This window comes from Malus domestica, chromosome 13 (assembly GCF_042453785.1).
Source record: "Malus domestica chromosome 13, GDT2T_hap1".
Taxonomy (NCBI): domain Eukaryota; kingdom Viridiplantae; phylum Streptophyta; class Magnoliopsida; order Rosales; family Rosaceae; genus Malus; species Malus domestica.
This window is the reverse complement of record NC_091673.1, coordinates 497,032-521,811: the sequence shown is the minus strand read 5'-3', so window position 1 is coordinate 521,811 and position 24,780 is coordinate 497,032. Positions and strand designations below refer to the sequence as shown.

General features: G+C 38.8%; 4 protein-coding genes across 5 annotated transcripts; 1 reads left to right on the top strand and 3 right to left on the bottom strand.

Annotated features, from left to right (window-relative positions):
• Positions 1-1,805: 1,805 nt before the first annotated feature.
• LOC103452213 (ADP-ribosylation factor GTPase-activating protein AGD4-like) lies at positions 1,806-9,007 on the bottom strand. Of its 2 annotated transcripts, none has more exons than XM_029091303.2 (19): positions 8,769-9,007; positions 8,200-8,276; positions 7,997-8,097; positions 7,523-7,593; positions 7,203-7,265; positions 6,932-6,976; positions 6,484-6,549; positions 6,331-6,378; positions 6,134-6,229; positions 5,982-6,023; positions 5,506-5,721; positions 5,108-5,239; positions 4,704-4,925; positions 4,145-4,231; positions 3,783-4,052; positions 3,350-3,471; positions 3,149-3,239; positions 2,281-2,744; positions 1,806-2,192 (listed from the first exon to the last, which is right to left on the bottom strand). In XM_029091303.2, the coding sequence occupies exons 1-19, from the start codon at positions 8,814-8,816 to the stop codon at positions 2,078-2,080; spliced, it is 2,376 nt and encodes a 791-aa protein (XP_028947136.1). In that variant the 5' UTR covers positions 8,817-9,007; the 3' UTR covers positions 1,806-2,077. The 2 variants fall into 2 exon arrangements, with proteins under 2 accessions (XP_028947136.1, XP_070666717.1); XM_070810616.1 differs by having other exon boundaries at positions 6,134-6,237; positions 8,769-8,932.
• Positions 9,008-9,575: 568 nt separating this feature from the next.
• On the top strand, positions 9,576-13,722 carry LOC103414196 (uncharacterized). The gene is made up of 12 exons (XM_008352600.4): positions 9,576-10,366; positions 10,669-10,785; positions 10,899-11,091; positions 11,240-11,406; positions 11,524-11,698; positions 11,857-11,918; positions 12,142-12,223; positions 12,372-12,429; positions 12,634-12,755; positions 12,936-13,013; positions 13,101-13,171; positions 13,331-13,722. Exons 1-12 carry the CDS (start codon positions 9,876-9,878, stop codon positions 13,398-13,400), a joined length of 1,686 nt encoding a protein of 561 aa, XP_008350822.2. The 5' UTR covers positions 9,576-9,875; the 3' UTR covers positions 13,401-13,722.
• A 3,516-nt stretch (positions 13,723-17,238) lies between these two features.
• On the bottom strand, positions 17,239-18,288 carry LOC103414357 (UPF0496 protein 4-like). The gene has a single exon (XM_008352750.2). It carries the CDS (start codon positions 18,286-18,288, stop codon positions 17,239-17,241), a length of 1,050 nt encoding a protein of 349 aa, XP_008350972.2.
• Positions 18,289-21,368: 3,080 nt separating this feature from the next.
• LOC103451478 (BTB/POZ domain-containing protein At3g19850) lies at positions 21,369-23,473 on the bottom strand. Its single transcript, XM_008390878.4, has 3 exons — positions 23,254-23,473; positions 22,054-23,175; positions 21,369-21,944 (listed from the first exon to the last, which is right to left on the bottom strand). Exons 1-3 carry the CDS (start codon positions 23,314-23,316, stop codon positions 21,528-21,530), a joined length of 1,602 nt encoding a protein of 533 aa, XP_008389100.3. The 5' UTR covers positions 23,317-23,473; the 3' UTR covers positions 21,369-21,527.
• Between the last annotated feature and the right edge of the window lie 1,307 nt (positions 23,474-24,780).

Here is a 24,780-nt window from a genome sequence, read left to right as displayed (position 1 = left end):
AGTGGACTTAGCCTCTCAATGAATTAGTAATATGTGGTCCAAATTCGTCTTCGAGTATTGCTTAGTCCATCAAGGCCCAAGGCATTGGTCCGTTAGTACACAAGAAAAGTAAATATTAATTCGACCCAGAAAAGGCCCAGGCCCAATTCAAGGAAATAGTCCAAAAAGTCTATATCTCAACAAAGTTACTCACCTACCTAAAATCCACACCCCCTCCTTTTTTTTTTTTTTTTTTTCTGAATATAGCAATAATATGGTTCAAATTTACTTTTGGCGAGAATCAAAACTAAGACCTCTCACTTACAAGTAAAGAAGATTATGACCAGACCGTAATATTACGAATCGTACTCGTTTAAAGCCAAATAGGAGGGAAATAGTTGTGCTGCTACAAAGTATTATAATGCAGTTTGATTGGCTAAATAGGAGAGAAGAGAGAATAGTTGATAATTTTTCGTTTCAAATACTCTTTCAAAGATTTACTCGAAGACGCCATAGCTCATTCGACAGTCATCACCTTCCTAAACCCTACAAAATTATTGTACCGCAATTTGGTCGACAAAGACAGCGAGAAGAGAGAAATAGACACGGTGAAGGTTGGCGATCAGTCGTCTGGGGTTGTGGCCGGCGAGTAGTCGTGCGAACCGCCGAAACGAGTACGTGGCTTTAAATAGGAGGGGAGGGGGATGAGGAGGGAAGAATCCTACTCCGAATTTAAATAGGAGAGAAGGTGGATAATTTTTCGTCGACCAAATTGCGGTACAAGAATTTTGTAGGGTTTAGGAAGGTGACGACTGTCGAATGAGCTATGGCGTCTTCGAGTAAATCTTTGAAAGAGTATTTGAAACGAAAAATTATCAACTATTCTCTCTTCTCTCCTATTTAGCCAATCAAACTGCACTATAATACTTTGTAGCAGCACAACTATTTTCCTCCTATTTGGCTTTAAACGAGTACAATTCGGTACTAAGTATTATAATATAAATGATTGATAATTTTTCTTTTTAAACCTCCTCTACTATTTAAATAAGAGGCGAGTAGTGGTATGATTCTCGCATCTACAGAATTTAATAGCAGCATCAATATTTCGAAAACATTAGTGCGAGAATTAACGACTTTTTAATTTAGGATTTCTTTTTGCACTTGCTTGAAAATGGTTTTCGTTGCTCCTCCTTTACAATAACAATAATATTCATAGCATTCACAGGTTTTGCCAACACAATCTTTGACTGATTTGCAAGGAGGCTTTGGCCAGTGTGACGGGAACACGGTTCATCACACAAAGTATTATAATACAATTTGGTTGGAGATTTAAAAAGAAAAATTATTAACCATTTGTATTATAATAATTAGTATACCAAATCGTGTGGCCGGCACTTTCAAAATTTTCCCTGGGAGGTGAGCTCGATACATCATGATAAATTATTATTTCCTAAAGAAAGAATTTTTCGTGGGAAGGAAGTACCCGCACTTCCTTTCCTAAATAAGAGAGGACTGATCAGCGAGGAGTTCACCAATAAAAAGATTCCTTTACCAAAAAATTAAAACAAATAGCCACTTAGTACTATCGTCATTTTCACTTGTAAATAAAATATTTTAGGTTTCAGTTTTGACAAAGACGAATAAGAACTAAACTATCATGGTTAACTCATTGCGAGGCTTAATCGCCTCTCCCACCCTTCCTCCTCCACCAAGTATCGGCAACGGATGTACGAGGGGGTGTGTGTGTGTGTGTGTGGTGTACGTAATGTCAATGTTAAATGGATCTCAATAAAACTCGTAACAAAATACGCATAGATAAATCAATCTGACCAAGAGTAAGAACATTTTAATTTAAAAACCGCAGTAAATCTGAATTTCAGCTTCACAATTCCCCTATAGACAAATTACATTACATTATGAAATGAACTTTGATGAAGAAAATACTCGTGACACCTACAAGGATTAACGGACAAGAACTCGACGGAACTCCTGTTCTGACAGAGACTATTGTTCATGATGTAAGTCAGAAAAGTAAAACAGGTTTCCGGCATTAGCAGACAGTGAGAAGGAAACCTGCATAACAGACGAAATTGCTGTTTCACTCGTGTTCAGAAAGTAGTATGAACAACTCCTCATCTGTAATTGCTCCCATCCCCATCGCTCTTTCTAATGCACTATGCCCTCCTCCGTCTTGAATTGACGGGCGTGCACCCCTGCGTCACAAGTTTTCGTCTACCAATTAGACAACAAGATGAATTCCTTTCTGTGAAGCACAGTTTTAAATCCAAGTAAATACATTACCTCCTAAGTAGAGACTTTGCCAATGAGTTGTTCCCGCTGGCGATACAGTGGTGCAAAGGAGTCCTTCCATGGAAATCACGCAAATTCATGCTGGCACCAAATTGCAGCAACAATTCAACCATCATAGGATTGCCAGAGTGACAAGCCAGATGCAACAATGAACAACCTTGAAGACAGTTCCCTGGCTCATTGGACTCCTTGATTCTCTCACATGCTACTGGATCGTACTGTTTCATCTCCATTGTGTTCAAATCCGACTCCGAGTGTTTTGCATCAGCATGGTGATATAAATCATGAGTAACCACATTCTCAAAGGTGGTGTCGACAATATTCACATCTGACATCATGATAATACGGTAGACTTCTTGTAAATTACCAGTCTTGACTGCTTCCCATATATCTGCTGCATGAACAGGCATGCCCGATACAGCTACATCTCTAATAACCATCACTTTCTCTACATACTGCTTGTGGGAATACAATTATTATTCTTCGCATTAACAATAACAGCCTTTTTCTAAGTTCTATGGAAAAAAAAAGTCAAGATTATTACAGTACATCACACTGGAAACAGAAAAGTAATAGCCTAATAGGATAAACATTCAGAAGGCAACGGAAACTGGAAGATAATGGGAAGACGTGTTCATACAATAAATGCAAAGGCAAAGTTCTATGTCATGTCCATTGTCTATTAAGTTGGCATCCAGTCCCTGTTTTCTATCATATTACACTTCTGCATAAAGTTAAGATTCACCATTCTTTTCTTTTTGGTTGTTTCAAATGCAATAATTTCACGAAAACTTAGTACAACTTCAAGCTATACGAATTTTCTTATATTAGAACTGAGTAATGGAAGTTAATGAATTACCTTTGCTTGAATGTATATTTCCTTATGCTGAATTGTATCCTTGGGGCCTGGTTTTAAAATTGAAGCTCTCATGCCCTTCGAACCATCCAGTCTGTAAAACATATTCAAATCCAACTAGAATCACAGCAGTACACACAACTTCAAATACCCCAAAGCATATTACTCAGATTATTACATTGTAAATAATGTTGGAGTTCTTACTTTTCATTCTCAAGTAGAAGCGTTCCCTCCCATATAGAATTACAATATGCATTACCCAAGTTGCGAAAATAGTCCACAAGTGTAGGTTCCCAAACCTTGACATCTAATGTTAGAGATCTCACCTGCAGTTATTAGTACAAAGTACTCTTTCATTGTCAGACGAGAAACAATGATAATCATATCTCATTCCTTAGCCACTTTAGTTTCTAGTGTTTCAATGCATAATACTTGCTAAAAATAATTACAAATAATACGATTTGATCAACAGTTTTTGGCATGCAGAACTTTCCACAATAACAAACACGACCCACATTATTCATCACATAGAAGGGTAGGCCAAAAGGAAAATAATACCAAATAAAATGGAAGCTACGCTAACATCCATACTAGAGAAAAAATACAATCAGTCTCAACTTTTCATTTCTTTGCGCACCTTTGAAATGTGTACACCAAGATTCCGATGAACACCAGAACATTCGATGCATAACAGTATGCCAAGGTTAAGAGATGCCCAGTCAGGCTCAGGAGCACTGCACTCCACACAAAGATCATTTCCAGGAATTCTCCTGAGAATACTAGACACAGAATCTACTCTGTCGAGTTTTATGGTATTTCCTAAACTTTCAGTGCTTTTTACTCGACGCATATCATCAGTGCCAAGAGAAGAGTTACAACTCTCAATATCCACACTTCCAGGATATGGCTGCAGATGCAATGAAATTCGTTAGTATTAGCTTGCATACATATCTTTATATTTAGATATATGGAAAAATCACAAACTTTCGAGGTAAGGACCTGATCAAGAAGCTGAAAATTCAAAAGCGATGCAATAGCTCCTGTTATTTTGTTTGTCCAATCAATCCTATCTGCTTCATTTTCAGCCTGACCAAACAGAATGGAAAATGTGGCCCATCAGAGTGTTGTTCCAAATACTTCAATTATATAGCTATTCGTTCAGCAAAATAAAGAATGCACAAGGTAAAAAGGACTAACATGTTTTTCAGATTTCACTAGTTTCCAATTTTATTTAGCCTAAATCCTCCTCCTGAGATTTCTTTTTTTATAAGAGGTTCTCCTGTTTGCTTATATGTACAGCACGAATTGACAAAAACACAGCCCCTTTCATCCAAATGCCTTTCTAGCAAAAATAAAATACGAGTGCTATTCCTCTTGGCTTAAAAATTTGGTTCCCGATTTCAAATCTTATGCCTTCAAATCATTGGTTTAACAGTTGACCTGAAGTAGTTGGTATAAAGGTTATCTTGAGAATTCAGATGAGTTAAGCCATGCATGCAATTAAAGTTCTACAGTACGGCAGCACAACGCAATAACCAATAGCCCATTAGCTAATTACCTGCAATGTGTAAGTTTTCAATGGGGATATTATTCTGAAGCAAAGTCGAAGATCTGTATCCTCTGCATCCATCTTTATTGTTGAAGTACGCAAATCAACAGTACGGCAACCCAGAACATTTTCATTAAGTGATGCTACAGCCCTATTTCTTGAACGAAATCTACCAAACACACCACTGTGATGTTCCGGTGAGCGCGTGAAATGATGTGATTGAGAGCCGCCCTATGATGGTGACAGAGGCAAGAGAAAAGAAAATTCAGGAGTCTATGCAACAAAACTAACACCTTGTAACATAACATGCCTGGTATAGTTTACCTAAAATAATTCAAAGATACTGAATCCAAAAGTTAGAGATAAGAATTAGCAGAAAAAATGTTAACATAAAAGGGAAAATGTTAACACACCATGGGTTTGGTACCCTTAATTCTGTAATAAAATAAAGCCCCATGACTGTTCAGTACGAAAAACCTCCTCTTCCAATCTCCCCTCAAACTTGAAGATCGTTTCAATAGATATCCTTGCTTGATCGTCTGGACCTAAGATATGAAACAAAATAAAGATTTTCGTGATTAACCTTCTTTGCAATAAAATAATATTACCAATAATGTGTCAGTCTTATTAAAAGTTGAGTTCCAAGAATATAAAACATACGACTCTTATAAGTCAAAAATGGAAAAACACATTTTAACATTCTCTACATATCATGTTATGAAAAAGTGCAATCAGGCCATATAAAAATAAAAAATAAAAAAATAAAAAACTTACTAGTTTAACTGTGAAAAAAAGACTACAATTATAGTACCTTCCCATTTGCACTGGACTGCATTATTGCTTCTATGTTTTTGTATGAAGCTAAACCAAAGGGGCGATTTCCATCAGCCGCTGCAGGAGGCTCAATATTATTGGAAGCTCGTATACTGTCCAGCTCAGCTTGTGTTCTATACTCCTGAATCCTTCTGTGAAGTTTATCTTGTTCAACAGTGGCCTGTTCTTTAGATTGTTGTGCGTATGTTAACACCTGTTTTCAGGAAAACAAGTTCATTATTAATCAAAATGATATATTTCCTGAAGCAACAAAAGTTGAATATTACAGAGTTGATGACACTGACAAATAAAAGTACTTGTCAGAGATGACAACCATAAAAAGGTTCTGCCCAGGGCTTGATGACACGAAACCATCAAATGAGAATAGGATAAACTTCACAAATCACTTCTTATTCTTAAGAACTCACATCTTTATCTATTCTTAACCATAAAAAAAGTGAATTACATTCATACCTGGTGAATATATGGTTCCATTTGGCTGAATAAATCGTATCCCTAAACCACAAATAGAAAGTATAGAAAATAAATATTTATTCTCCTCAGTTGTCGAAATGACATACATTCACATGTAAAGAAGATAACATCTAATAATTGCACAAACAGACCAGCTTAAAGTATCTCAGATGAGCATCCATGATTGCACTGATAGATTCCAAAAACGCATACTTCTTTTTTGCTTCAATATTCATTAGTGAGTTTACCTGCAGTCCTTAAGATCACAGAAAAAGATCATTACAAGCAGAAACATTTAAGGAAAAACTCGCGACACATGCAAAGAGATCTGCAAACATAGAAGACATACTAGGTTGAAGCGGCTTTTCTCGAATGCTGATTTTGAATTTTGTAGATCCTGTCATGAATAAAGGATGGTGAACTCCTCAATTTTTCTAACTCAGTCTACTGTCTAGGCAAGAAATTACTTTAGTTAGTAAAAAATTAATTAACAGGGACACACCTCCTCTAGTTCTGCAACAATGTCTTCCCGTGTATTCTTCTTTAAGGACACAAACTTTTCCCGTGCCTGAAATGAGTAATACAAAACTTTATGCAACTTCATTAGATATCAATTCAAGGAGATCTAAGGGGAAAACCAACCAAAAGGATACAGATAGAAAATATAAGATAGGGAAGAAAAACTTCCATGGTCCAACAGTTTCAAAGCCTATTATGTATAAGACACTGGCTCTTCCTTCATACGAAAACACAACATATTAACGAGTTCCACACTGATTCTAACCTAAAACCCAGACCCAAATGGCCCTCTAGGTAGGACTAAGCAACGAGAAGCTACCCCTTTCTTAGAGACCATAGCTATTATAAAAGCAGTTATAAATCGAATTAATATCATGTCCATGCTTCATATATTCACACAAGTACAAAATGCTCACGCTGATCTGCAATACCTGATCATAACCATGTATAACTTTGTCAAAGCGACGTCGTGATTCCTACCAAATTAAGGGAAAAGTATGTTAGGAAAAAGAAAGCAGAGATTTAGGTACTTCATCTCAATAGCCATAACTTCTGTCTAAGAAAAACAATTCACAAGAAAAGAATGAGTTTGTTCCTTCCATTATAAAGCTTCAGGAAAACGAAAAGCTTGAATACACAGTGCTTGCACTAACTTCCATTGGTATAATTACAGTAGCAGCTATAAAGGAACAAAGAAATTACCTTTGCTTCTTGCAGATCAACTGTCATAAAGTGCATCAACCGATCAACTAAAACATGCTCTACCTGTAATCCATAATTTTACCCACTTAGGATGTAAAAAAGAGAGACAATTCAGCAAAAAAGAACTCTACATAATGTTACTTAAATATATTCCTTTTTTAGTTTATTTGGAATCGATTGTTGAACCTCATATATACATCAACCCACCACACCATGGCACCATGTGGATTCACCATTAATACAAATGACAACCGTGCCACACTTTCACCATTTAACACATTTAGAACAATTATGCCGGTGGTTTTCTATCTAAGACTCACTTGGGTACGAAGAAGCTCTTTATAAGTGGCAAGCTCTTGAAATGCAGTAACGAATTTGGATAATACAGGACCTGTAAGAAAATATCACATTAATAGCAAGTTACAATAAGAAATCAAAATCAAAGACCAAAAATGAATGCTATCCGATTTACAGAAAAAAGTCAGCAGAAAGAAAAAGTAGGATGATAAACATAACCCGCTTGAATGGAACTTCTTTTTTATTTTTATAACATGATGTCTCTTTCACATTCAATGTTGTACCAAAATTACAGCTTAGTACACAAAATCTTACTTTTCTCTCTTACAGAATTTGTTTACTAGACTAAATACAGCACTAGCTACAATTAAAATCATTTCCTATTATAAAAACACTACAATGAAATTTCGAAAATCATTACTTATCATTATTCAGAAGCACCATTATAGTTTCGAGACATTTTCTAGAAAAAAGGTACAAATATGAAACCTAACAACCTCCAACGGATACACTAATAGGATCGTCAAGTCCACCGCCAAATGCTTCCAAAGATTCCGAAAAAGTGGTGTCTCCGTTACGTGCTTCTTCGAGAGCTCCCCTGTGAGAGAAACAAAGCCAAAAATCAAAACTTGCGGACTTTGATTCATCAATTCATAAGTAGAGCCAATAAAACAGCTGGGGAATATTGTCAGACACTTACATAAACTTCTTAGACCCTTTGTATAATTTTTGGCAGCGATCTTTCAACTCATCAGCTGTTTGTTCCATAGAATATATCTGACAAAGAAGCCAAATTTCATCATTCCGATACCACTCAAGAGCACGAGAGATGCCAACAACATACAACATTAGCTATACTATCTATAAATCCTGTTCAATTTGACTACAGCTAGTCTTTGAATTCAAAAAAAAAAAGAAAATGAAAAATACGAACTACACCAAAAAATGTCTAATTTTTCTCGTGAAATTTGGATTTCCTTGCCTATCTCCTTTCTTACAAGTTCCATACAATTAATAAAACTGCAATCCAGCAAAACAAATTGTCCGCAGAAAAATATTTTTTTGGAAAGAGTGCAATTATTGCACCTAAAATTCGAGAGAATGTTGCAATTTACAGTGAGCTAGTGCGATGTCTCGTTCCCAATTCGTATAATTTTCAAGCTTGAAGCTTTCACAAGAACCCGAAATCCATATATATATATATATATATATATATATATATTATATTTGACCAGAAAAAAGAGTTGGAATTCGATAGATATTGATTACCTGCTTCTGAAACATTGGGGAATCCTCGAGCTTGATGAAGGCCGCCATTTTTGTCCCTCTGAAAACTTGGAGATCCAATCGCAAATTCGCAATCTGAGTTTGAAGCTCTCAGAGTTTTCTACTCCAGATCGAATTCGAGTGCCATGGCGCTGCTTGCAAAATCCATACCGCGTAGGGGTTATTTGGTCATTTTCCCATTACCGATTCGCGGACACTTGAACGTGGACAGAAGTCAGCACGACGAGACGACAGCAACAGTTGCGATTTAAGATTGCAAGACTTTTTGCGCGCAATCGCATAACTTGTTTGGGCCCTTCGATTGTGATGTCGATGATTTTTCACCGTTGGATTTCATATAAGTCGGTAAATTGTTTGGTTGGAAAATAAGTCGGTAAATATGTACATTACTTTGTTTTTGGAGTCCGTAAAAAAGCAAGACGACTACTCGCACCCACTGTAGTACTTGTCCCGCCCAAAACCCATCAAAATTGATATTTCCATCTATTACAATATTTGTAGTTTTAATTTGATGGTAATGACGACTTTAAGCCAACAAGATTTCTTATTTTGTGAGAGTCAAAAAGAACGTCGTCATGCTCTTACTTTGAAAAGATATAATTTTCACAACTCAAACCCGTAACCTTTCGACCACAAAGAACCAACATTTCCGTCCATATGCTCCTTAATTTTGGTGATAATTAAGAAGTTTCCGTTAGAACCATGCGCCTACACAGCTGAAAATAGTCAAAGTACAAACCGCTCAGTCAACCATACAAGATAAAATATCTAAAGAGAAAAATATTAAGTAAATAAATAAATAGAGAGAGGGAGAGAAGGAGAACTTCCTCCTCCCACGCAGCTTCTTCTCACAGTCGTTTTCTCCAGCAAAAACCCTAAAACCTAAACGGAAACTTCCCTTTTCTTCCAAGGGGTTCTTTCGTTGATTAGAGATTAAAAATAAATTAAAAAAACCAGTCACAATTCAGATATTTTAACTTTCCCAGAAAGTAGAAAATGATTCTCAGAAATTAACCCCAAAAAAAAGGAAGGAAATTGGAAGCCACTTCATTGATAGCAAGCAAGCATCAAGCTGCTTCAGAATGATTGATGGTCGTGATCATGATGCAGCAGCACAACTCTGCAGCACCCGCGTCGCACTCAATCACTACTCCCCCCTCCTCCGCCACCACCCCCACCGCCATTAGATCACCCACGGCAACCCCTACACACTCCCAGCAGCACCCCTCGCCTCTCCCCCGCCATGCTCTTCCTGTTCCGCCGCCTCTCGACCACGTCCTGCCGATTGCGGCCGCCCACCCGTCCGGCGAGCCTGCGCCGACAATCCAATGCCAGCTTGCGAGGGTCCGGCTCTCCGATATTACCCCGTACCACGGGGCACCTGGCGGGTCGTATGTGAAGGCGGTGGATGCGCTCTCGGGGTCTCTGACGAGGCACAATGCGGCCGTCATCGAATTGGGCAGCGACGACACGGCGCTCCTTAGGTGCGGCTTGGAAGCCTCCAGGTTGTATTTTAGGAGTAGAGCTCAGCTCGGTGTTGGGAAAGGAAGCCGTGGAGTTCACATGTACAGAGCTGGCAGGTATTTTGCTTAATTTTGAATCAGTTGGTAAATTAGAATTAGGGCTAGGATTGTGTTGCAGTGTTGGTGATTAGTGCAGGTTGCAATGTGTGTTTTTTCGGCCAAAGCATTCGCCTTTTTCGAGTTTCACATTGTGATTGCTAATTACATTGCATTCAGCTGTGAGCTTAAAACTGTGATTCTTTGTTTATGTACTTATTTATCTGTCTGTTTCTTGTCGAATTGAGCTTTACAATAACCGTCTTGACATGGTTGTCCTTGGAGAATTGATTTGGGAGTCTAAAGAGCTTCACTTGTTGCAGGGCTTTGGAAGATTGGGACTCATCCCCGCCATGCATGGCGGATATTTTTAGGTGCATGGGCAAGGCGGCCCACGTGGCTTTGTGTGCAATAGCTAGGCATCTTCGTTTGCGAAGCAAGTAAGGATGGTGATGGTGTCTCTTTAATCGTTTCTTACACTTAACTTTTTCTTTTAGATTTCCTGTTAACCAATATTGTATATCTGCTCTTAAGTAACACCTGTACTTTGCAGTGTTTTCAACCATTTACTTGACGATACTCCATTGCCCGCGAATGAGGTGTCCTCATCAGTTCTTGTTGCAACCTACTCAAATGCTTCCTTGCAAAATGGAAAAGGTGCTATTGGGGGAGGGAAGCCAGGAATGAATGCTGAAGTTGAGAAGGGATTGTTAACATTGGTTTCCTCAGACAGTCCTGGTATACAGGTGCCCTTCTTTTACTTGGTTGTCGTTTGCATATATGAGCTTTACATCTTATTATCATTTGTTTCAATTGTTTTCTAAACCCTTCTGACAGAGGATCATTCACTTCATGATTTCTGAAAATTACTTGTGAAAACTATTTTTTGTTTAGGTATGTGACCCCAATGGTCGTTGGTACATAGCAGATGGTGGGTCAGCTCCTGGGGATCTTTTACTGCTTACAGGCAAGGCACTCAGCCATGCTACTGCTGGCCTTCGCCCTGCTGCACCATATAAAGCTGCACCTGATTACTCCTCTGGCATTAGTAGTGGTGGGAGGTACAAGTTATCTGGTTGCCTTGGCTGTTCTCATGCAGTGCTTTATTTTTCCACCATTTCAATCAAATTTATAGGAAATTCATTTGGAGTTAACATAATTGCATTTCGTGTTTGTAGGGCATCGCTTGCATTTAGGCTCATGCCGCAAGGTAATGCTATATTAGATTGTTCTCCAATTGCAGCGGCTGGTCATGTCATTCCCCACAGCTATGTCCCAATATCTGTAAGCCAGTTTATGGATGATCTTTCTGCTGAGGAAGATGTATTGGGCAGTCGTTCAGATAACACTTATGTAAGTTTTATCTTCAAGTAGCTGATGCACAGCAAGGCCATAGATGGAGTCTTTCAAAAAAATTGTTGACAGGATTAACCAAAAAGGCAATTGTTAGTCTTTAAACCCATGCATGCCCCAGGCTGACAGCTTTTGTATTTTGAAATTTGAATTTTCAGGTAGCTCGAAACAGTTTAAACAAGGAACCATCTTTAAGAAGTGTTCTCTCAGATCCCGTATCGTAAGTTGTTATTTGTCCCTGAACTTAATTCCTTACCTGCGTAGCAAACTTTTAAATTGAGTCTCACTGTTTTCATATTTCTGAAAGAAGTCTTTTCTTTGGAAATTCGTCCTTCCACTTGTTCATCATGTTTACATGTTTTGTTCGTATAATGTTCTGTTCGATTATGTGCTAAAGTTTCTTCTTTTTTCACCTTTTTCTGTATGATCTGTAAATGCTTTAGTGGGTCATTCCTCGAAGATGCTATGTTAGTTTCTTGTGGGCATTCATTCGGTGGTCTCATGTTGAGAAGAGTCATTGAAACAGTAAGTAGGCTATCCTCCTGGTATTAGAAGAAATATTAGAAATGCTGCTATAATTGCTCTGTAGTGGGCTCAGGGATTTGCGCATGTATATTTATAACCTGCAGATGGGAAGGGACTAGAATCATAACTTCTTTTTTTCCTGTCACAGTCAAGATGCACCCTCTGCTGTGCAGAAATTGAGACCGGGTCTTTGGTTCCTAATCTTGGTACATTCCATTTTTCTTTTTATTGCTTCCTAAATAAATTCTTATTCCATTCTATTTCATGTTCTTTCTGAAAAATTAAAAGCGTACAAATGCACACATTATATTTTTCAGCTGTGGATCATCAAGCTACACCTACATTCCCATTTACTTTTATGAGCAATATATTTCTATTTGTATATTGACATAAAATCATTTCCTCAACAGCGCTTAGAGCTGCAGCTGCAGCAGTGAAGCATGAGGATGATCGAAGGCTATTTCATAATGCGACTGTCCGAAAGCGTCGGAAAGAATTGGTTGACCAAATGGCTTCAAGAAGACCAAACAAGGTGTGTAATAAAAATGCTACCTAGCCCATTTACACTATTGAAGTCATGCAAGCCGTCATCAGAACATCACTACCTTAATATCTTGTTCACGGGAACTTTATGGGAAAGGTTTAACAGATTATTGTACACCAACATCCATGTTTCAAGCATTTTTACTGAATAATATTTTGTGCTATGCAGGAAAATGGAGATATTGGTGATGATGGGATTCGTGGGGTGCAGTACCCGTTTTCTGTGAATGAAAAAGTGGTAATTAAGGTGAGTTTGTTTCATTGCTTATCTGGCAATGATGGTTCTTCTGGTTCAAATAGGTGGGACTTGTAAAGTGAATACTTAATTATGCAGGGGAACAGGAGGACTCCAGAAAAATTTGTTGGCAAGGAAGCGGTCATCACATCCCAGTGTCTGAATGGCTGGTGAGTTAGCATGACTAACCTCTGTGCTTTTGTCACGTAATGTGCTTATTTTTTTCACGTTGCCTTATTACCCACGAGTCTACAAGTTATACCTATATATATGTGGTGTGAGCATGCTTGTTTGATTGAGTGAGTGTGTGTGTGGGTGTATTGTTGCAGGTACTTGCTCAAGATTATTGCAACTGGAGAGAATGTTCGCTTGCAATACCGTTCCCTGCGGAAGATGTAGAACACACCTGCCATTGAGAGCATTGTTCCTCACAACGCATTCAAGCAGCATCTCATGGAATCATTAAATTTGTTGTCAACACTAAAACCTCGAAAGCGCATAACTAGAAGTTGCTCCTCCGCCCGCGTCTTGTTGAAGAAAATTTAATACAGCTTTGTTGTAACTTGTAACTGATTATTTTGGAATGTTGTTTATGTAACCGAAAGAGAAGTAGCGTGTATTAGAATTCCAGAGTTTCTGTTGAGCGCTTGTAAATGAGAAGAACGACTTTTCTTCTTATGTACTCTTGTTTATTACTGATCTTTGATTTTGTTTGACTTAATTAATTCAAAGGCTAGAAATAAATGGACGTGTGTACAAGGAAAAACTGGTGTTCGAAAAAAAAAAGCGCGAATGTGGAGGAGGTGAAACCTTAAATAAAAAGGGTGTCATATCTACACATTCTATTTTATTTCTCACACCTTTTTAATTTTCAGCCGTCAAATCGGATGAATTGAAGAAGATTAAGGACATAAATTATCCAGGGGTGTGTGAGAAGTAAAATGAGGTGTGTGGATAACACACCCCTAAATAAAATAGTGGAATTATTTAAGGCATAAGATTGTCCCTAATCAATCTTATACTTCTGAGATGAGGGGAGAGATTTGCACTTTTACAATGTCAGCGGACAATCTAATCTTATATTTCTTCTCAATGCACGTTTACCATGTGCGCAATGTGCGGAGTTTGGAATTGCACAGTAGGCGTAGCTTGTGGGAGACTGGCTTTCCCACTTCTCCCATCTCTCTCACGAGTCACAAACTTGAGAATTAGGAAAGTTGGGCAAACCTCATCTCCCTCTCATCTTCCTCATGCCTAACATCAAACTGTACCCACCCTTAAACTTCATTATGAATATTTTTTTTATGGGCAAAAAACTGTTTACAACCCTCATGTTTCGTGGTTTTCAACATTTAGTACATCAAGTTTTTTTCGTCCCAGAGTCATACCTAAAGTGTAAATTTTGGGACAGTCTCATACATCCGTTAGTCAAACTGTTAAGTCTTCCGTTAAATGATGATGTGGTGCCTACGTGGATAATGAGTAGGCGCCACGTGTCAATAAAGGTTCCACGTAGATATTAAAAAAAAAAAAAAAAAAAAAAAAAAAAAAAAAAAAACTCTCTTCTTCTCTTTCGAACATCTTATTCTTCTCCCTCTATTCTCTAAATCCCAGTTGACCCAACATCTAAAATAAAAGCAGAACCACCCAACCCAGATCCCACGCGCCCTCGCCTCCCCCACTTCCAGCTTCTCCGCTCGCTTCCCCCCCCCCGCACTTTAACGTCACGGCCGCGACCCTCTTTGCCCAGTCCATACGATTCTCATTCGACCGCCCGACCTCTTTCAACCGATCCATCTTCGTCTCGCCGTGTAAGTTCATCCTCCTTCTTCTTCTTTCTCTCTCCAACCTTCCAAATTTGTTTCTCCAACGGCTCCGAGTCAGAGTCAATTTAAAAACCCAATTTTTTCCCAAAAACTTATCAATCGTTTCGGATTTGAAGATTTTCAATTTTGATTAAGGAGAAATTCAATTTTACCTCTCGACGTCCCACTGGTTTTCTTGCATTTTCTGGGCTTTCGATTTCATTTCCCTTTGATTTTTAAGGAATGGAATTTATGGGAATTGAAGCCACACAGAGAGAGAAGAGGTTATAAGGTTTGGATTAACACTTCCTCCTACCACAGAGCAGCAGCAGAATCCATGACTTCGTCTACTTCCGTGGCTCTGTCCTAGGCCCTCCTAGCCCGAGCCATTTCCCCCTATGGCTCCAACTCCACCTTCGACTAGGTCTCCCTCTCCGCCACCCTCACGCTCCCCTCTTTCGTCGGCCTGAAATCTACATCTTCGTCGTCATCGCCATCCACTTCTCGCCTCTCACACCGCCGACTCAGTGCGAACCGGCTTGTCTGGGTCGCCGTGGTAGAGACTCTGGACAAGACCACAGAGACGTCGTTGATGGAGAAGCTGGTGAACACGATCCCGTTCTTAGTGGGTTGTTTCTGCTTCATTTTTTTGGATTTTGTGAGTTTTGCGTGTTTGATTTGAATATGGAATTGGGTTTTGTGAATTAGGGTTCTTTGGATTTGGGAACAAAAGGGTTGATAATTTGGATGGCTATGATTGTAATTTTGATTGGATTTGAAGTTGTTGGATTCGGGAAGAAGAGGGGGCCTAATTCTTCTGAGAATGTTGCTTTTTGGGGAAGATGAAGGGGTTTTTTTTTTTTTTTTTGTAATTTTTAATTTTTTTTAAGGGCAAAAGACTGTTACTACCCTCTGTCTTCTAATTTGGAATTCTGGATTTTGGATATGGAAACTAGATGCTAAGAACAACGATAAGGCTAGTGCTATTCAACGTTTTTCCCAAATCCCACCCTCCCAATTCCCCTTCGTCTTCCCCACCCTCCACCCCCTCCACGGCTCCACTCCTCCATCCCCTCCACCCCTACCCATCGACACCCTTCCTTTCCCTGATACCCAATTCGTCCCCCCGAGGAAGAAGAAGAAAAAAAAAAAAAAAAAAGCAGATGATTTTTTTTTCAAAAACTTTTGTCGTGAAAAAATGTAGGTACATGGGTGTGGGAAAAAATTTTGGGCGGGAAAATGTTTTTTTGAACCCCTAAAAGAAAAAATCCACGTGGACCCACGTGGCGCCCAGTCATTGTCCACATGGGCGCCACATCATCACTTAACTGGAAACTTAACAGTTTGACTAACGGATGTATGAGACTGTCCCAAAATTTACACTTTAGGTATGACTCTGGGATGAAAAAAAATTGATGTACTAAATGTTGAAAACCACGAAACATGAGAGTAGTAAACAGTCTTTTGCTCTTTTTGTATCCAAAGGACGGAGAATTCGAATTTAAGATATATTTCAATACTGAGAAGAGAAATACCACCAAGATAAATAAATAATTAGTTTATTATAAATAATTAGCAATACGCTCGTTGTATAATGTATTAGTTAGCATTTCGTTTAAAGGGTTGAATGGAGACAATGCATCAAGCTGTTTGCAAGAGCTAACTTAATCCTCTTCTCTAGGGATCCTAGATGAGGGAACCCTAGGAAAACTACCGACTCCAACTACTGTACGATCCATATTAGATCTGACCAACTATTCATCATACCTCCTCTACATTCTTGACAACCCATCTTTGTCTCAGTAGTCTTTCAGTGGCATATTTCAGTTGACAAAAAAAAACTAATATAAAGTTCTAAACTATCCTAAATCTCAAAGAAAGAAAGCTAAATGCAAACATGTCGACTTTTCTTATGTTGTTGCAAATAAAGTGAAACTGTTCAATATACCTAACTCCATGCACATACACCATCCTAAACCCTAATTTGCTCAACCTCCTTCATTTCATAAAACTAAAAAATGCTGACTTCGAAAGAGGAAAAACAAACCTCCTCGTGTAAGAAATCTTCTAATCATCACATCAAAATGAGTGAGAAGTCAATCATATCTTCCCACTTTCCAAGACGTTTTTAATAAGAATTTTTCATGTATCGACAACAGATCAAATGAACCGTGAATTATTTCTTATAATCAAACATAAAACTTTTGAAAATGAGCTTTACTTTTCACATTTGACATGATTAAAATGGCTTAAATTGTAATTGACATTTGTATTAAGAGGTTAGAACTTAGAACACCGATTATAATTTGCTTCATCGGTAAAAGTAAAGCCAAGAGAACGATTACAATTTACAAGGCAAACGACATGTCGTTCTACCAATCTTTTTGCAATTTGTGCTTGTACTTTTGGAGGTTGTTTCTTGCTTTAAGATTTCAATTTCTTGGCTTTTTCCCCACTCCGCTAACTCTAACATTCTCCGTCATATGGTTTCTGTTGCGCAAAACACCATCAAACATCTCGTTCACTCCGTTACTCAACCTATCCAACCCATCCGAAAACGACGCCGTTGCCTTCTCCAGCTCTTTTACGACCTCGTTCAACCTCTCCTTCTCCTCCTTGTTCACTTCCGCAACTCCTGCCAGGTCATCCACGACCCCACACGCCTCCTTAACACGTGTTCCCACGTCATCCAACTCTTCCAACATCCCTTCCAGTTGCTCGTCATTGCCGCGCCCGAATCGCCGTTTCAACTCGGCCCAGACTGCCGATTCAAGCTCGTTGAACGACTCGGCCCATGTAAACTCCGCCGAGGCTCGGACCCTAACCATATCCGGAGATCCGTGGATTGTCGACACCGCGATTCCGGCGATGAACACAGTCACCAGTCCCACCGCGCGCACTGTTCGACGCACGAGCTTTGCTACGCTGGAGATCTTGCCACGTGGCGCGTTGCTCAGGCGAGTCAGGCCCAAGTTCAGATCTCTGACCAAGACTTCGGCCTTGCTCCGCTTTCCAAAGCCAGAAGAAGCACCGCGATCGAAATCGGATAGAGACATGCGAGATCGGCGGAGATTCTCCGGCGACGGGAGCTCTTCACCCTTTCGGTCGCCGAGAAGGTGAAGAACGAAGGTGAGATGAAGGCGGAGCTGGCGAAGGCGTTCGATCTCGGCAGAGATGGAGTTGCAGAGGTCCAAGAGCTTGACGCTATGGTCCAAATACCAAGCGAGCGAATCATCTAGAGGCGGCGCGACCTTGAGATCGGAGATGAGGTTTCTCGCTTCGGAGTGAGTCAAGGCGAGAAAATCAACGGCCTTGGAGAGCCAGGACAAGCTGATGGACGGCGGACCGAGAGATTTCAAGTGGCGGAGCACAGCGTCATCGAAGGAGCTAGAGATGAGATCCAAATTGGACGGAACGGAATGTTTCTTAGCACCCCGGAAGGGAAGGAGTGACGGGAAGTTGGAGATTTCCGTTAGGTACATGGTCAGAGATAAGAGTGTTTTGAGGGAAAGATAACTTTCCGGGGAAAAATATATTTTCCGGGAAAATGTTCCCAAATGTCGAGCCGACTGAAAGATAAGCACAAGCGGGCGGTGTGTATATATATAATATTGGACACACACAGGATTAATACAAGGGGAGTACGGAAAGAGAGAGGAAGTTTGGCATTTGGCAATTTGGCATGCGATTTCTGATGAGAAAAGGTTAGTGCTTTTGAAGACGCGGTTCCGACAAAAATACCCCTGCCTGTATTTTTAATTTACGATGTTGCCCCGAGTCTTCTTGGAGGTTGGTGCTGGTTGCAGGTTGAGAATTGAAAGGGAAAAGGAAATTGTAGAAATTGTCCCTTAATTTTAATCAAATTTGAGGAATAGTTTCTCAACTAAAAATCAATTACCATTAGTCTCTTAACTCATTAAAATGTGTAGCTATAGTCATTTTCGTCAATTTCGTTAGAATTTTGTCAAAATAAGTTATGTTGAAAGGATTATTGCTACAATTAGAATCCATCAACTCATCAAAACGTGTAGTTATGGTCATTTTCGTCAACTTCATTAGAATTTTGTCAAAATGAGTTATGTTGGAATGACCATTGCTACAATTGAGTTAAAGTTGATGGATCATTGCTCTAATTGAGTTAAAGTTGAAGGACTATTTCCCCAGTTGGATTAAAGTTAAAGAACCAATGGTAATATACTTTTAATTAAGAGAGTATAGATGCATGTTTTAATGAGTTGAGGTAATAAATTTTTAGTTGATGAATCATTACTCAAATTAAGTTAAAATTAATGCATCATTGCTACAATTTGCTCGGAAAGGGAAGCGCATTTCTGTTGGACCGAAAGTTATGGAAGTGATAAAGGTTATCTCGGGAAGAACGTGGAGGGTGGGACTATAGTCCGTATATTTCGGTGGTGGACGACTCAATTGACACGCTATTTTGGTGAGCCTTCGCTTGCTCATCCGTCATTTCTTCCACTTGTAACACTTCAAATGTTTACTGTTAAAAGTCAGACCTATTATTCGACTCAAAGTGTATACTCATACCTATTCATTTTTTTCTTCCACTTATTATAACATGTTGATGCACTAAAAAAATTATAAAAATTGAATCAACAGTTTATAAAGATGAAAATTTAAACTCAAATACAATTGAAACGATATTTTGCCGTGACCAGCAGACCTAAACACGTATATAACCACCTTCGAATTACAATCCTACCTTTTTCTTGCCAAAAGCGCATACATTGCCACCTGCAAAATTGTTTAGGTATAAAGTGAGAGCCGGTGAGAAAATTATAAAGTGATGCTGACATAATAAAATGAAATTTCTTCTTGCACTTTACACGCACGGGAAGGGAGAAAGGAAGTATAAAACGTATAACGCCTAAATATAATTAATATTGTAGGCTTAACTATTAATCCTTCTCTAATCTAATTTAAGGTGAGCCTGCCAATATGATTTCCTAACAAGCAAAACCTGTCATGTCGATGTTGTACTCCCACCTAACCTTTAATTTATTTATTAAATTATAAACTTAGAGATAAGTATAATGTTAGGGAGACCAATAGATAATAAATACGTTAATCAACACTAAAGTGATAATTCAATCATCAATAACCACATTATTTCGTTTACCAAATTTGGTTTAAAATTTTGGTCTGTGTAGTATCATCCCCTGGGAAAGTGATTAGTAATTTGCTAATTAATCCATGATTAAAGGAAAGAAAAGAATTTGAGCTTAAATTAGCGTCGAACGAAGATCCCATTTTGATGTTTTGCATTACGGAGGATTGTTGGAGATTATGCTCTCACATTGGTTATATGACAAAATAATATAATTAATATATGGAAGTTTCCACCCCTAATATCATCGAGATCTTTTCTAATCAAATTCAATACCTAGCAATATGTGATTAAGTTTGAATAACATCGGTGATGTTCGTGGTGGACTTACATGGGTCTACAAAGTTTATTATGGTATCAAAGTAGACTATTCTTTCGACACGTCATGTGCCCAATTTCACCGGCTCAGATTTGTCTCCTTAAGTTAGCTTTCGAAAAGTTACGCTTGCTTTAGCTTGTGTTAGCTCTAATCCTTAATAACGACGGCCCCTTGAAATGTTGCGTTGGCTCTAGTCCTTTTAGGATAGCTAGGTTTCATTCCGTTCGAGATGGGAAGTCAAAAGGGTTTAAGATGTTGTCATACGCAGAGTTAACATGTTCATGTGATCTAATAGACTAATTAGTAGATAAGCCATTTCACTTTGAAGAAGGAATTCCTTAATCAGGAATATCTTGCTTCAAAACTTCTGAATTCATGGTTCAAACTTCTGAACGGAACCGTATGAGGTGAAAATCTCATAAGGTGGTATCTATAGTTAGATTATGAGGAATCGCAAGCCATAACAGAGAGAATGCAAATGGGGATTCCATCAAACATGAGATGGCTTGTTGTGTTTAATTACTGTATAATCACGGGATTAATACAAATTAATGGCATCATTAGTCGCTCACATGCATGATACAAGGCTTCTAATACTGCTTAAGCCAATGGTTTCAATTAATTGATCAAGTTTCTTGGACTTTTTCTTCAACTAGGCAATCACGTACACAAAAACACAAATTAAAAAGTTAACCTTTGCTTATGCATTTAATTGCTACAATTTTATGTCGTCCTGTGTCGGATTAAATTAGAAGGCCATAGGGCAAATTCTAACGTCTGTAATAATCCATAGAGATAACGTCTTTGATCGGACAAATGATATTTTCAAGACTATAGAGCTAAACTACGTCGTTGCACAGTACATATTTGCCCCAAAAGGCAATAGAAAACTGTTCTAAAAATAGGTTTAGACGGCGCTTAAGTGTTAGGCGGCACCTAAGTGCTAGACGGTGGAGGACCAATGCAAGTTAGGCCAAAATGTAGAGGAAAATTCAGTAAGGGCTAGGCGTCCTAGGCGGTGGCTAGTCGGCCTAGCCTGCCTCCCGACTAGCACCTAGAGTTTTTTAAAACCTTGAGAAAAACTAATTATGTTAAACATTCCTACTCTATTGTACTAGATATGAAATGAAATCATTCTTATCAGGTAATGGAATAATTACAAGCAATAAACCCCAATTACATACTTTGATCTCCAGAGTAAATATAAAGGGAGAATACAAAATATTAACATACTTTTACTGTTTTACCCTCAGTAATATTTGAAACATGAAGGATCAACAAAGTCTGGGAAAAGCTCTAGTGTGGGCTGGAGTGATAGTCGTCAAGACATTATGTTTTACCATCCTTGACATTTGCCTCTTCATTTGCCTGCACAGTTTCTCCAACTCCACCACCCTCCATTGCATCCTCTGCAAGTTTAACGACGTCGATTCGTCTTCTTCAACACCGCCGTTCTTGTACCAAACCATATCGGAACATGAAAGGAAATGAGAATGCGGACTCCGATATACAACCAGTTTTGGCTGTGTTGGTGTTATTTTGGAGTTTTGAGAAATAAGTGCTTGAATGGCAACCCTTGGTGGGATCTTAGGATTCTGGGCAAGCTCTTTACATGCTTCTAAGCTCAGCTTCTCATAATTTAGGCATCTGCATAATCTCGCCCGCTCTTCGAACGAAAGATTTGGATGAGCCTGTCAAACATTCGATCCAAAATCGACGATTAACAATCAATCAATCACACTAAAAAATAAAAACAAAAGGGTAAAGAATTAAGGTAATGCATGGCAATGGAGTGGTTACCTCAAGATAGATATCAATGGCTCTGTAGGCCGCATCAAAGCAGTCCCTAGCACAATCAGGCAAGCTCTCTGCAACTCCCAGAAACTTAGAAACCTTGAGATTCTGGTCAGGTGATATTTCACCCAAGTACTTATCAACCAATCTCCCAGCTTTCTTCAACCTCTGCACTGAAACGCCTTCGCCATTAACAAACACTCTTAACATCCTAATCACGAGATTAACATCATAAACCCCCCTGTCGTGCCCCGACACCAGCAAATCATCCAGCGTGGCTTCATCGATCATACCACCAATCAACCTCTCCAACCCAACTTTGTACTCTTTGCTAATTCCAAATCCAGACACAATCCTCAGAACCCAGAACAGAGCTCTGCATGAAAACACCTTTTTGCCCACCAAGATCACGCCGTGAACCGCCGTGTCTGCGAGCCTCCCGAGCTCGCATTTCGAGTTCCCGGGCTTTCTCTGGGCTGAGATTTTCAAGTAGTGGAGGAGGAATCTGGTGAGGATCAGGCTGTTGTTTTTGGGTCCGTAAGCACCTAAATTCTGGAGGAGTTTTGCAATGATATTTGGTGGCAGAACGGCCACGTCGTCGAACCACCACGCTCTGCTGGACGAGCTCGGCCTGATCGATTTTGGGGTGCTGGAAGAGAGTCTGAACCCAGATGCAGTTTCCGGAGAAGACGAAGGCGACGAGGCAATGAGGTTGCTTACGTCAGAACTCTGAGCGATCTTTGTTAGCAGTGCAGTAATGAGTTTGTCTAAAAGACCGGACGAATCTGCGCAGTCGAAGAACGAGTGGCAGCTCTTCAGGCAGGCTAGTACGTCTTTCAACGACCACTCGAAAAGTCCGTCGAGAAAAGTATTTGTTTTCTGCAACAAATTGCGGGGTGAAAGCTTCTCGGTCATGCCGAGGAAGATTGCAGAGCAGTGGAGGAGGCACACGTTTGAAACTGTGAGCGTGATTCTCCCATTGTTGTAACAGAATCGAGAAACCAACTCAAACCCGTCAGGGCCTCCGGGAAAGTCATCGATTCTGATACCGGAATTCTTGATCTGGGTTCCTCTCCTTTCTTGCCTGATGATCTTCGTCAACCTTGCCGAATATGTTGACAAAATCTCCTGCAAAAGAAGTGCGCTGTAATTAGCAAAAAAGTAATGATCTACTCCGAAACACCATAGAATTTTTCGTTTGATTACCTCGCTGACGAAGAATATTTGCTGACCATTAATGTGTATTTGAAAATCGGAGACGTGTGGCATGGCGGCGGCGGCTGCTGCTGTTGGAATTAACGGATTCAAGAAATTAAACCTCTCTACCTGCAATTTGCATTAACAGAGACCGCCAGAAAATGGGTAAAAGGACATATGCATGTTGTGTGTCAGAAGACAGGGGAGGGGGCAAAAGGCAAGTGTCTGTACACAAATTTGGAGTGCAGTGACTCCTTTTAATAAATAAAATGGTACAAGTTTTGACCTTTTAGTAGGGAAAGCAAAGCATTATTTTCGAATTCTTTCTTCTTAATTCATCAAATCAAGCAATTCGTGCAGTTGAAAATTGATCAAACAACTACAAACAGAAACTCACTTTAAAATTTATAATAACTTTAGCCGTTTGATCAAATTTCAACGGAATTTCCATGGATTAGGAGGGGAGGATCCCTTCCTTTTAGTAGCATCATCGCCCATCAACATTGTTTTATATCCTTTAGTTTAATCCGTGAACCATTCCCCATACAAAGAGAAAATTTGGGGTTAAACTGACTGATCATGATATCTGTATGGTTTTTTTTTTATAATGAAAATATGAGATTTTCTGTATTTTGATCTCATTTAATTTTAGGTTTAGAGTTGCCTTCATCAAGCAGTCATGTTGAACTTTCTCTCTACTTTTATAGCTAAATAATGTGATGATTTTGGCTTGTTTATTTGAAAAGAGGGGAAACTAACGTCACTTGTGAATTGAATTACTCATGGAAAATGCTCATTCAAACTCATTTTGATGTTATCTAATGTGAGAACTATCTTAATCAAAACTTTGAGACAAAAAAATATTAGGGATTTAAATAAAAGGGCGGTATGGTCTTGTCCAACCCTAACCCCAATTATCAAAGAAGAAGACTGTTTCTGACCAGAAAGGAACAAAAACAAAAGGAATTAGGAAATCCGTCCAACAAGATTTTGAATAATGTAGAAAAACACGTGTTGGTTCAGCAAATAGAAGAAGAAAAAATAAAAAAGATAACGTGGGGATATTTTTGTCAGTTTGCAGATGACAAATTCTGCAAGTCAAGATGGTTGCTCTCAAGTAATTGATAATCATAATATTCCTTTGTCACTTAGTATGCTGTCGTTGGGATTAAATTTATACGTAAAATTTTATAAATTATATGATATCGAAAAAATTGATGATTGAATTATTATTTTAGTTTTAATTAATGTGTTTATTTTTTATTGGATACACACCATTTAATAATATGAAACTTTAATAAAAAGCTCCCGATACTGTTCACTTTAACAAAAAACCACATTTTTACACTAAAAAGTCAATCTTGGTACTATTCACTTTACCCTTTATTTTGTTTTTATCGTTAAATCTCAAAGTTTTCAAATCATTTTCATTAATTTTCCTTTAATATTAAGCATCTAAAAATATTTATGAAAAAAAAGAATGAAAAAATTGGTTGATTGCCATAATGATTAAGACATTTTCTTCAACTCAATGTG

Coding starts and splice junctions, on each gene's coding strand:
- LOC103452213 (XM_029091303.2), bottom strand. CDS start 8,816: ATGGCGGCCTTCATCAAGCTCGAGGATTCCCCAATGTTTCAGAAGCAG. Junction 5,240..5,505: donor AGTCCAGTGCAAATGGGAAG/GTACTATAATTG, acceptor TTCATATCTTAG/GTCCAGACGATCAAGCAAGG. Junction 4,926..5,107: donor TTAAGGGTACCAAACCCATG/GTGTGTTAACAT, acceptor TCACCATCATAG/GGCGGCTCTCAATCACATCA.
- LOC103414196 (XM_008352600.4), top strand. CDS start 9,876: ATGGTCGTGATCATGATGCAGCAGCACAACTCTGCAGCACCCGCGTCG. Junction 10,367..10,668: donor CACATGTACAGAGCTGGCAG/GTATTTTGCTTA, acceptor CACTTGTTGCAG/GGCTTTGGAAGATTGGGACT. Junction 11,092..11,239: donor CAGACAGTCCTGGTATACAG/GTGCCCTTCTTT, acceptor TTTTTTGTTTAG/GTATGTGACCCCAATGGTCG.
- LOC103414357 (XM_008352750.2), bottom strand. CDS start 18,288: ATGTACCTAACGGAAATCTCCAACTTCCCGTCACTCCTTCCCTTCCGG.
- LOC103451478 (XM_008390878.4), bottom strand. CDS start 23,316: ATGCCACACGTCTCCGATTTTCAAATACACATTAATGGTCAGCAAATA. Junction 23,176..23,253: donor AAATATTCTTCGTCAGCGAG/GTAATCAAACGA, acceptor CTTCTTTTGCAG/GAGATTTTGTCAACATATTC. Junction 21,945..22,053: donor CCATTGATATCTATCTTGAG/GTAACCACTCCA, acceptor AATGTTTGACAG/GCTCATCCAAATCTTTCGTT.